The sequence below is a fragment of the Mauremys reevesii genome, linkage group 1, assembly GCF_016161935.1.
Source record: "Mauremys reevesii isolate NIE-2019 linkage group 1, ASM1616193v1, whole genome shotgun sequence".
Taxonomy (NCBI): domain Eukaryota; kingdom Metazoa; phylum Chordata; order Testudines; family Geoemydidae; genus Mauremys; species Mauremys reevesii.
This window is the reverse complement of record NC_052623.1, coordinates 211004253-211017376: the sequence shown is the minus strand read 5'-3', so window position 1 is coordinate 211017376 and position 13124 is coordinate 211004253. Positions and strand designations below refer to the sequence as shown.

General features: G+C 46.2%; 1 protein-coding gene across 1 annotated transcript in view; it reads left to right on the top strand.

Moving 5' to 3' along the window:
• Positions 1-4919, top strand: part of POLQ (DNA polymerase theta) — a 128925-nt gene extending 124006 nt beyond the window's left edge. Inside the window, 1 exon segment of the mRNA XM_039502410.1 lies at positions 4237-4919. Coding sequence (XP_039358344.1) covers positions 4237-4350 — 114 coding nt within the window. The 3' untranslated portion in view covers positions 4351-4919.
• The last annotated feature ends 8205 nt before the right edge of the window (positions 4920-13124 follow it).

Sequence of the window (13124 nt, the reverse complement as noted above, 5' to 3'; positions counted from 1 at the left end):
TTGTTTTTTGCGGGAGTGAGGTGGTTGACCTCCTGTATAACACAGGCCCTGGGACTTCTTGTTGAACTAGAGCATATCTTTTTGGATCCGAGAAAAGTTTCTCTTCTCTACTGGTGCCTCATGTAAAGGTTTTAGCATTATGTAAAACATACTGTTTTTTGGCTGCCACAGCAGTTCTGGTCTGTGGAGAGTTAGCCTGGTTACATGCATAATGCTAGCTCCAATTTATTTCCAGCTGCTAAAGTGCATTAAAAAACAACTAAAAATATCTGTCTAACCTGTCTATGCATTTATATATCCCTAGTCACCATAGTAGCTGAGCACCTTCCAAGCATTTCAGAATAGAAGCAATGATCTCTTGCTTTTCTCTTTTCCCTTTCCCAGTCTGTAGGGGAAACGTGATTCATTTATTGAGTTGTCGTTTGTGCATGTGAGAGCGAGAAGAACTCAGTTCTGCAAATGGCAAGCTCTCTAGTTTAAGTTCAGTGCCTGTGGAAGTTTTGTCTCCTGTGCTCATGAGATTTCCACGGTGCTTGACAGCTTCATCATTTTGCTGGAACATAGCGGTAATTGGAGGTCATGATCAGTGGGAGAGGCAATCTCTCAGGCATCTAGGACCAAAACTGGGGAGGACTTTGAATATCAGGACAGAGACCATGAATTGGACTCTGTAGTCAGTGTGGAGCCCATGCAGTCTGTCACAGTTACCAGACATACTGCACCTCTGATCACCAATCCTTGTCTCTTCAGATGCACCCCTTCTGGCCTCTAGCCATCACTTGACTTGGCGTGGAATCAAGCCAGTCTCCCACTCACTAACCAGGTCCTGAGCTGCAGTCACTTGTGATTACCTGAGCAGACCTGACTTGGGTTCAGTACTTGCAGTTAATTTCTCTCCAGGAGTTTTGACAGTGATACCCAATGACCAAACAGCATTCCTAAAGCAAATGATTATTTATTTAGAACAAATGCATTTCAGAAAAACAGAGCTTACAACAGTAATCCTGTATCTATGTGTACCTGCTTCTCCCTAAGGCTTACTATTCCCTGGATGTGGGGGAGGCCCAATTTCTTCAGGCTGAATTAACAGATCCCTGGTTCACACTACGAGGTTAGGTTGAATTTAGCTGCCTTAGATCGATTTAAAAATGACTGCGTCCACACAACCAACCCTGTTCTGTTGACCTAAAGGGCTCTTAAAATCGACTTGCGTACTCCTCCCCGACGAGGGGAGTAGCGCTAAAATTGACCTTGCTGGGTTGAATCTGGGGTAGTGCAGATGCAAATCGATGGTATTGGCCTCCAGGAGCTATCCCAGAGTGCTCCATTGTGACCGCTCTGGACAGCACTTTGAACTCCCATGCACTAGCCAGGTACACAGGAAAAGCCCCGGGCACTTTTTAATTTAATTTCCTGTTTGGTCAGCGTGGCGAACTGAGCAGCACAGGTGAGCATGCAGTCCATCCCAGAATTGTAGCGCGTAGAATGTTTCTACGCTCCCCCTATCATCTCCGTCCCTGAGGTTATCGCAGATTAGAAGGCGAAAAAAACGCAGTCGCGATGACATGTTTTCCGAGCTCATGCAGTCCTCCCGCACTGATAGGGCACAGCTTAATGCATGGAGGCATTCAGTGGCAGAGGCCAGGAAAGAATTAAGTGAGCATGAAGAGCGGAGGCAGGATGTGATGCTGAGGCTAATGGGGGAGCAAACGGACATGATGAAGCATCTGTTGGAGCTGCAGGAAATCCAACAAGAGCACAGACCCCCGCTGTATCCACTGTATAACTGCCTACCCTCCTCCCCATGTTCCATAGCCTCCTCACCCAGAAGCCCAAAAACGCGGGGTGGGAGGCGGCTCCGGGCACTCCACTGCAAAGGATGGCTCAAGCAACATAAGGCTGTCATTCAAACAGTTTGATTTTTAGTGTGGCTACAATAAGCAATGTGGCCTTGTCCTTCCCTCCTCCCCCACCCCACCTGGGCTATCTTGTCCATTATCTCTCTTTGGTTTTTTTTTTTAAATCAATAAAGAAGGAGTCCATGGTTTCAAAACAATAGTTACTTTATTTTGAAGGGGGAAGGGTGGTTGGCTTACAGGTAATTAAAATCAACAAGGAGGGCAGGTTTGCTTCAAGGAGAAAAACACACAACTGTCACACCGAAGCCTGGCCAGTCGTGAAACTGGTTTTCAAAGCCTCTCTGATGCGCAGCGCGCCTTGCTGAGCTCTTCTAATTGCCCTGGTGTCTGGCTGCTCAAAATCGGACACCAGGCGATTTGCCTCAATCACCCACCCCGCCAAAAACATCTCCCCCTTACTCTCACAGATGTTATGGAGCACACAGCAAGCAGCAATAACAGTGGGAATGTTGGTTGTGCTGACGTCTGACCTAGTCAGTAAACAGCGCCAGCGAGTTTTTAAATGTCCAAAGGCACATTCTACCACCATTCTGAACTTGCTCAGCCTATAGTTGAACAGCTCCTGACTACTGTCCAGACTTCATGAGCCATGGGAGGAAGGGGTAGGTGCGACTGTGCGGTGCTGCCGGCTGGGAGAGCAGCCTTAGGCAGAAGCCTCCAGCTCGCATGATATTCCAAACAGGACTGAATCTCCATTAGACGAAACTTAGAGAATGACCTGGAGTCTCTGGCTCCCAATCGGTGCTCTAAGAGGAGGATGGGCATGTCTGTCCAGGCGCCCCTGATCGACCTCACCGAGGGAGGATTCCAAGGAGTCCTTCCAGAGCAGCAGTACCACGTCTGCCAGCAGCACCCAGGAGGACCAGAACAGATCACCCGAGCTCATTTATGGGGAGCAGGAGAGCAGAGTTGCAGGGGAAGAGGTGGAATACCAGGATGGGAAAGATTTTGGAATTGGGGAGCTCATGTGGGGGAAGATCAAGGGCTTCTCCTGGTGTCCTGCAATCATCGTCTCCTACAGAGTCATGTCCAAATGTCAGGCAATGTCCGAAATGCACTGAGTGCAATGGACTGGGGACGGGAAGTTCTCCAAAGTTTCAGCAGACAAGCTGGTGGGTCTGATGGCTTGTAGGCAGCATTTCAACCACTCCACGTTTAATAAGCTGGTCTCCTATCAACAAGACATACACCATGCCCTGGAGGTTGCTAGGAGCCGGGCAGGAAAGACTTCCCAGAACCCCGGCCAAGTGGCTAAAGACTAACTTCTGCAACAACAGCAGTATGTCTCTCAGGGCACATTCCCTGATATTGAGTATTTTTCCTATTCTATTTCTTAATTTCATGCCAATGCTCCTAGTTACATCCCTATGTATCACACTAAATAATTCCTTTCCCTCGCCAAGATTACCATCATGCAGATCTTCAGACATCTACAGTGCAGACTTTTATGTTCAGCACACATCTTACCCCTTACTTTGTCAGGCTAGATATATTAAAGCAGCTTGCTATAACATGGGATTTATTTCTTCACTATGTATTTTCTGTACCCTCAATGTCATGATTCACATTTCTGATATCAGTGGCATACACTGAATGGAGAATAGAAATTTTTGTGGGACACTGGTCCATTTGAGTCTGAAAATTTAAAAAACTTACATTGGGAAGATCAGTCAGGCAAGTGGGAAAGAATTTAGGAAGCACTATGGCTGGCTTAGATTTTTAGAAGAAAAAGTTGACATTTGTACAGTGGGTACAGTATAGTATGTTGTAATACCTCTTTCAGTATGTTACATATCTGAGTGATTATGTATTTATTGTGATCATGGGTATGACATTCCATTGGGATGATTTTGGTAAAATTATTGTTTTTCCAATTGCTTATAACTGTCTCTTGTAGAGTACCTCTTGTACTGACACAATGAGCTCTTTATTCCTGGGTATCCTTGCTTTGTGTCTCTCCTTTTTGTGTAGCGCCTCATATGATTTGCTTTAACCTCTCTCGTTTGCATGTTTTGGGAAGAGTGTTTGGTAGAATCTGTTTCTGGCTGAAGCAGGAAGATTGGTCTCCAGTGTATGCAGCTCCCTAAGAAAATGTATTAATACTTTCCTGAGTCTCTCCTTTCATATATCTTAATCGTACTTGGAAACATTCAGTCAGACTCCTGTCAATGGAGAATCTATCCAAACACACAAACACAGTGGAGAGCTCCAAGCCCCTGACCTGCCAAACTAATGATGAAATGGAGCATCTGAAGTGTGTGGCTCTAGGTCCCTCAACAGTACACTGAAAATTCTAACCTTGTTTGTTTCCTTGCAGGTAGCTCAGATTGTCAAATTTGAGATGGAAAATGCAATAAAACTCTCAGTGAAGCTGAATGTTAAAGTGAAAATTGGGCCTAGCTGGGGAGACCTGCAGGAGCTGGAGTTGTGAGCATGAAACGAGACCCTCTCACAGTGATGAAGCTTCATGCTCCATGGACTCTACAAGGCAGGTGCCAACTTACACAGATGGAGACACTATTAACTGCACACTTAGTAAATCCAGCAAGTTGGTAGCTAATTGGTGCTTTTCTTTTTACTAAGCATTTTACAGACTGGCTTCTTAAATGTGTTTTGAAAGCCTCGTATGAATTCCCCAGGCAGACTTCTCTGTGAGGTCATATAGCTCAGCAAGGAGTGTTTACTGTTTACAGTTATTAATTTCTAAATGCTAATATTTAAATGAATTCTTGTTAAAATATGTAAATTGAGGCTATAGATTTTAAAAAACCCAAACCTAATGAATTTACTGTATCTGAAATTAAATGGACTTTTTAATACAATAAAACATGAGTCACTCAGGAAGTGTTCCTGCAGAGCCGTGTACAGGAGAAGAAATAGGATGCCACTATATTTGTATTTAATTATGACAAACTTTGTGTATGTTCAACACTTGGAGCCCTGCTGTGAGCCTCATGTGATGCCAACATTTTTGGAGATGGTATTAAAGCGTGGAGATGATTTTATAAACAGGTTGTGTTTTATGAGTAGAGCGTTGCCTTGTGGTGTGCCAGAGCAGAGAATTCTCTTTGCTAGAAGGAACACTGTTTGCCTGCTAGGGCCTTAATGTTTTAAGAAAATCAGTGGTTTGTTGTATCTCTGTTGCCTCCATGCCGTTCATCTTAGAATTGACCCTCAGAGAGTAATGTTGTTTTTGAATAAAAACAACACATCCTTGAAAACCTGCAATGCTCAATTTAAAACAAATAATAAAAAAAAAATCTTACCTGGGGAAAATCTGGAGCTGGGTAACCAGAAGAAGCAACTTTCCCAGTACATGCATTTTGGGGTCTGTCATGTTGAATCATTTATACAGTAGCTGATTTCTTGCTGTAAATTACTCAGCCTTAGATACCAATCTTTCCCCTACTTTGGTACAATTACTACTGGTCAACCTGGGCGGGAGATTGTCTAGATTTACCTTTCACATCTGTGATAACATCTTCACTTCAGTGCCTGTTACTTAGCCTCATAAACATGTAGAACATTTTTTCTAGAAACAGCGATACTGGAGCAGGCCTGAGGTCCATCTAGGACAGTCTCCTGTCTCCAGCAGATACCAGCACCAGCTGCTTCAGAGGAAGGGGTTAGAACCCCCCATTAGGTCCTAATCCCTAAATGTTAGACATTTGGTTTAAACCTTTGAAGGATGAGGTTTTTATCTCCCTTACAAAATATCACGTTAGCATTAACTATTATAACTTTGGAATTCGTGTTATCCATATAAATGTCTGGTCTCAAATTTGCTGCCGTTCAATTTCATCGAATGTTCCCTTGTGTGTTATGAGACCGGGAGAACAGCAGCTCCCATTCTGCCTTCTCTAGAACATTTTTTAGCATATAGACTTTACCATGTCCCCTCTTATTCATCTCCTTTCTAAGCTAAGCAATCTGTCTTTTCACACTCTCCTCATTTGAGAGTTTTTCCATCATCCTCTCATTTCTGAACTCCCTTTAATTCTGTAATATCCTTTTTGATGCTCCTTTTTTAACCCACACCTAGATGGAGTACACTTGCACCTTTGGCTTTTGAAAACAGCCAGATACTGTGCTACTGCTTATTAATTTCAAGCACGGCCATTGTGCTGCTAGTAGGGGTGTCTGGAATTGAGATTTCATGAACACATAGTGAGTTTTTAAAAATGTGAACAGAGCCCAAGTGCATGGGGTCTGACTGCTGGGCTTTGTTCCTCTGAGTGTGCTGTTGTACTGGGGAAAAGACAAATGGTACTGACTGATAGCACTAAGGCCTGGTCTACACTAGGCGTTTAAACTGGTTTTAGGAGCGTAAAACCGATTTAACGCCACACCGTCCACACTGAGAGGCCCTTTATATCGATATGAAGGGCTCTTTAAACCGGTTTCTGTACTCCTCCCTAACGAGAGGAGTAGCGCTAGTATCGGAATTACCATATCGGATTAGGGTTAGTGTGGCCGCAGATCGACGGTATTGGCCTCCGGGTGGTATCCCACAGTGCACCACTGACCGCTCTGGACAGCAATCTGAACTCGGATGCAGTGGCCAGGTAGACAGGAAAAGCCCCACGAACTTTTGAATATTTCCTGTTTGCCCAGCGTGGAGCTCCGATCAGCACGTGTGGCGATGCAGTTAAAAATCAAAATAAAGAAAGAGCTCCAGCATGATTGCTGTAAGGGCAGGCAAATCTGTTCTATCAGCGCTCCGTTACAGAAGACGAAATTCAAAATCATTTTAAAAAAATCTCCAGACAGATGCCATAGCAGGGACTCAGCGCACTGCTGTGTGACAAGCGTAACGGAAAGCCAAAGAATCAAATGGACACTCATGGACTGGAGGACTCAAGCAATCCCACAGTGCCTGCAGTCTCCGAAAAGCATTTGCATTCTTGGCTGAGCTCCAAATGCTTCTAGGGTCAAACACAGTGTCCGCGGTGGGTCAGGGCATAGCTCGGCAATTTACGCACCCCCCCCACCCCCAGAAGTGAAAGGGAAAACAATCCTCTCTTGACTTTTACATGTCACCCTATCTTTACTGAATGCTGCAGATAGACGCGATGCTGCAGCACTCAACACCAACATCCTTGCTCCCCCCCCTGCCATGGGTGGCTGATGGTGCAATATGGCTGATATCCATCGTCATCATCAGCCTATTGGCACATGGGGCAGTGCAAAAGGACTGGTAACCATGCCGACTAGCATCCGTGAGGTCGATCAAGGGCGCCTGGCCCTAATTTTTCCTGGTAGATGGTGCAGTAGGGCTGGTAACCATCCTCATCATAGCAACAGGGGGCTGAGCTCCATCAGCCCCCGCCCTTCATGTGTAAAGAAAAGATTCAATTGCCCCTGGACTAGCGGCGGGATGCTGGGCTCCTCTCCTACACACTGCTTAATGTCCTGTCTGGACTATCATAGCAGCTGGAGGCTGCCTTCCACTCATTTCTCACTAACAAGTCACTGTGTCTTATTCCTGCATTCTTTATTACTTCATCACACAAGTGGGGGGACAATGCTACGGTAGCCCAGGCAGGCTGGGGGAAGAATGGAATCAACAGGTGGGGTTGTTGCAGGAGCACCCCCTGTGAATAGCATACAGCTCATAATTTCTGCGGGATCTGACACAGAGCAGCTGTGCTCTCTGGTTCTATGATACAGTGGTTCTCTAGTACACTTGCCCATATTCTAGGCAGGACTGATTCTATTTTTAGATACCAAAAAGGAGGAATTGACTCAGGGAGTCATTCCCAATTTTGGCTTTTGAGCCCCTGGCTGATCTCAGCCAGGGGCACTTATGACAGCAGCAAATGGTGCAGTGCAAAAGGACTGGTAACCATGATCATCTTATTACCAATTTATGGTATGGTAGATGGTACAGTATGGCTGGTAACCATCTCTGCTGTCATGCAAAAGCAAAAGCATGCTGCTGTGTAGCGCTGCTGAATCGCCTCTGTCAGCGGCATCTAGTACACATACAGTGACAGTCACAAAAGGCAAAACAGGCTCCATGATTGCCATGCTATGGCATCTGCCAGGGCAATCCAGGGAAAAAAGGCGCGAAATGCTTGTCTGCTGTTGCTTTCCCAGAGGAAGGAGTGACTGACGACATTTACCCAGAACCACCTGTGACAATGATTTTTGCCCCATCAGGCACTGGGATCTCAACCCGGAAATTCCAAGGGGCGGGGGAGGCTGTGGGAACTATGGGATAGCTACGGAATAGCTACCCACAGTGCAACGCTCCAGAAATCGACGCTAGCTTCGGACTGTGGACGCACACCACCGATTTAATGTGTTTAGTGTGGCCGCGCGCACTCGATTTTATACAATCTGTTTTACTAAACCGGTTTATGTAAATTCGGAATAATCCCGTAGTGTAGACGTACCCTAAATAACCACCTTTGTTATACTTCTTAGTTTATTCCTGACCTGTCCTGCAGTGCTTATGTCTCCTCCAGTGTTTTACCTTCAAGTCACAGCACCTTCACTGTGTCACTATCACCCTCTGGGTGTCTGTCTGTCTGTCTACGTTTATGTGCTATTTGTCGTCACGGTATCCGACACCTCTTGTATACTTCACCCTCCAGTTCAGCTGCAGGAATCATGCTGCTGCATTTGAGTCATATTAAAATTCTGAGCCCCTGCCTGCTGCTATTTTTGTTCCTAAATTCTCATTAGACTTTCTTCAATTATTAGCAAAGCTAAGCAGGAAAGAAGGGGAGGTGGGAGGGAGGGCTTTGCTCTTAGTTTGGTGGGAGTAGTCTTTGAGGTTAGGCTTTGGTCATTGGCAAAAACAAATCTCCAAAAGAGACTAGAAAAGAACTTGCTGAAAAAAGGAGCCATGTTAAGTGTGTTCCCGTCCGTCTGGACTTTAAATCTCTCTGAAATTGGGCTCTTGTCCTTTGAATGATGTGTTGGAGGAATCCCTGTGCTGAATTAATGTAGTTAGACCTCAGCTCTGACTCTACTGGCATCTTTAGAAGATGCCTGTTTTGCACTGTAAAGTGGTAAGCGGGTTGCAGGGGGAGAACTGGCTGTTGGGATGTTCTGATCCACACATTGCTGTGCTGGGACTGAGCAGATATTTAGTTGGAGGCTGTTTTTGCTGTTTTGAGGCCTGGAGCCTTGTTGCCAGTGACTGAACTGACTTTGTGACCTGGCTCTCTCATCACAGGCCAAAAGGGTATCTCCTCTTCTATTTTCACAGGCAGGATGCAGCCTGTCAGATGAAGGGTTTGTTTTCTGCTCTCCAGTTAGTGCATCTCTCTCCAGTCTGCTCTTGCCTTGGAGGTGAAAGGCACTCTTCAGAGCCGCGCCACCTTGCCCCTGGCTTAGGCAGCCCAGAAGGAAGGGCATGTCTACGCTGCCCAGCAGTTTGGGCTAAGGACTAATCTACTCTAGAAATGCATCTGGTGAAGACTGTCTGTGCCAACGGGAGAGAGCTCTCCCTTTGCCATAATAAAACCACCTCCGCAAGTGGTGGTAGCTATGTCGGCAGGAGAAGCTCTGCTGCCAACATAGCACTGTCCATGCTGGCACGTAGGTCGATGTAACTTACATTGCTCAGGACGGTGGCTTATTCACACCCCTGAGCGACATAAGTTATACTGACATAACCTGTAGTGTAGACAAGCCCTAAGCAGGTGTTAACAGCAGTGCACACCAAAGTATTGTGCTGTAATTCCCCTGTGTGGATTCTGTGGGTGTAAACTAAAAGGTCTGGAGTTCAAACTTGGGACCTTTCAGTTCACACCCGCAGTGTCCACATTGGGGAGTTACAGCACAGCACTTGGGGACATGCTGCTATTCACACCTCCTTAGTCTGAACTCTGGAGCAGTGTAGATATGCCTGAAGAAACAAAGAATGAGTGAATGGGAATGAGAGGAGAAGTGGGGCAAAGGTTATTTTTTACTGCTGCAGCGCGTTCACTCACAGTGCTCCAGTGTCCACACAACTTGCCATTCTGGTTCATGTTCTGTTTTGCTCTTGCCAGGCTGGCTGAAGTCCAGCAGGATAAGGCAGGTCTGTGTCTGTCAAAAAGTAATCTTTCCCACAGCCTAGGCATAGGAAATAGCCTTGATTCTCCAGTTCTCCATCAGAGTCATGTCCTTGTGAGAAGTAACAACCAGATAGCTGCTGGGATTTACCGACAGTGCTCTTGAGAGGCTTCAGAAAGTCTTGTTGCTGGGTTCCTGGGTAGTCATGATTTCCATCCTGCTGGTCAGTTTATCTTAGAGGAAAGAGTATCATTGTAGATTGTTTTAGCATAAGCCAGATGATCTTAATAAGAGTAATGGTTCCTGACAAGCAGAGCCTTCACCATCAGGTCCTTAGTGGACTTGTTTAGCGTTTGGGCTTTTCATTGGTGGAATGGATTGCCTCCAGCTACTTTCAAAACCAACCCCATTTCTGCTCGCAAACCAGAGCTCTTCTGGGAACAGAGGTATTGTCATGGAATTGAGGCCGGGAGTTCAGAAAAAGTTGGACACGTGTTGCTGCTGTCTCAATTTCCCCTAAGGGTATGTCTACACGGCAATAAAAAATCATTGGCACCAAGTCTCAGGGCCTGGGTCAATTGACTCAGGCTTGTGAGACTCAGGCTGCAGGGCTAAAAATAATGCTCAGGCAGGGAGTGTGGGCTGTGAAACCTCATGAGGGGGTGGGTCTCAGAGCCTGGGCTTCTGCCCAAATCTGAATGTCTACACTGCAACTTTTAGCCTTGCAGCCCAAGCCCTGTGAGCCTGAGTCAGTTGACCCAGTCCAGCCACAGCTGTTCTGCAGGTCTTTTATTGCAGCGTAGATGTTTCTTAGTTAACTCTCTCCTGGTCTGTGTGTCAGCTCATTGCTATTCACAGTGCCATCAAAGGATAGAGAAATTGTTCATTCCTGGGGCTAAAAGCTTCTTTTTTTCCTTTCTACTGCAGAGTTAAGTACCAGCACTTGGTTCTTCAGTGGAACCTGCCCTCCCTCCTCCAGGTGCTCCTGGATCCCTTTTGGGAGCAAAACACCTCAGAGGGATGGAAACTTTGTCTTAAGGTGCCATTCTTAATTGCATTCATGATAGCTGCAAAGTAGGGGGATTAAACTCATTTTAACTTGCATGAGAACTCAGGTTTTTGCATCCCCCGGAGTTTATTCTGGAGACTCATTCCGAGTTTCAGGTTAATGAATCTCATTTCACCTCTGTTGCAGCGACTGCTCTGGTCACAATAGTGAACTCCACTGCCCAGTTTAAAACCCTCATGAATTTTTTAAATGCCTTTTCCTTATTGTCCACTTTGCTGATCACACCTACTATCTCTTCCTCATTGTGAGCAACTGCCCAACCAACCATGACAGCTCCACACACTAGATGCTCTCCTGCCTGGAGTAGAGAGGAGGTATTGGATCCCCTGGCCAGTGGGGAGAAGAGGCTGTGCAAACACCGCTACGGACCAGTTGTAGACACGTGGACATCTACGAAAAGATTGCACAAGGATTGCAGGCAAAGGGGTATGATAGGGACCAGCAGCAATGCCATGTGAAAGCAAAGGCACTGTGACAGGCATACCACAAGGCCAGGAAGGCCAACAATCAATCTGGTGCTGAGCCACTGGACTACCACTTCTACAATGAGCTGCATACCACACTTGGCGGAGACCCCACCAGCACCCCAAAGCACTCTAGATACGTCCAAGGAGCCCGAGACACAGACCCCTGCTGTTCACAGCAAGGGGGAAGAGGAGGGACACAGCAGGGGCATCCAGCTATGCCATGAGCCAGGATCTTTTTGAGACTCCACTAGTCGAGTCAGTCCCACAAGCCGAGTGCAGAAAAGCCCAATGAAGGGGAAGGAACCTCAGGTAAGTGTGCATGCATTTTTCCTTACAATGTTTAAATATAAAGATGATGGCCCACCCAACCCCAAGTTAGCAGGAGTCAGGCACTGACTTTTCATTTGTTTACTTCTCCAAGAGGAGGCAGTGGTACAACAAACAGAGATAGAGGTATCTGTTTTTTATTCCATGGTAGAGTTGGGTGGGTGGGCATGCAGAGCAGCTTGTTTATGTCCATAGGATGGTTCCTTGTATCCTCCTGGGAGATCTTGATGAAACTTTCATGGAGGCACTCTGCAACCCTCTCTTGAAGGCTTCTGGGGTGGGCTGCCTCATTTCATCCTCCATGATAGGACACTTGCCCATGCCATTCAACAATGACTTCAGTAGGCACCATAGCAGTAAATGGGCTAGTGGCATATGGCCCCAGACAGTGTTGGGACACCAGCAACTGTGCTTTTGTTGCCCTCAGAAGTAAGATATCCGCTAAAATCACCACCACCTGTGGAAAATAGTGCCACTATTCAGTGCCACTGCACTGTACTCGTACACATGGAAATAGAGGCCAAATAGGCAGCTGCTCCTTGAATGTCATCAACAACCTTGAAATGTTTTCGCTATGTCCCACAACAAACTGTCCTCAAACCATCATATCCTCCATTGGTACGGTTCTTCCTGTGGTGCTGCAAATACCAGCGGATTGTTTGTTCTGGGTTTGCAACGCTCATGAATGACAACAGAGCTCTTAGAGATGGTGAACAACAAGAAGTGGGATCTATTCAAAAGAGGCATGAAAATTATGGGATATATATATATATAGCTTTATGGGATGGCAAAGTTGCATGATGGGAACTTGACCCCCCCACACACTTGCTCCAGTCACCCCTGCATGACTCATTTCTGCCCCATCATGCATTGCCAAATTTTTCCAAAAGACAGTGCATTGGATGATGATGAGTGGCACACTGGGATAACTACTCATGATGTGCTGCACTGTGCACTGACATGCACTCCTGCTGAAGACATGCAGCACTGGTGGAAGGAGTCAAGTATGCACTCACATGTGTAATATACTAACTGCAATGACTTTAGGCTGACACAACTTGCATCTACCAAAGGTTGTAGTGTAGACATGGTCCCAGGTTCCTGTGGTTGCACCAGAGGACATGACTCTCCCTGGCTGTCAGGCAGGCTCTGAAGTTTTAAGTATCTCCCACTCATAAGAGCTTTTGTTGTGAAGACTGAAATGTGGGACAGAATCCACAATAACAGCTCAGTGAATTGTAGCTTGAACCCCCCTACCCCCAAGCCATGACTGGGTCCAAAGTGTATGGCCGTAAGTGTTAAGTCCCATGCTGTAAGAGGTGTAGCATCTTT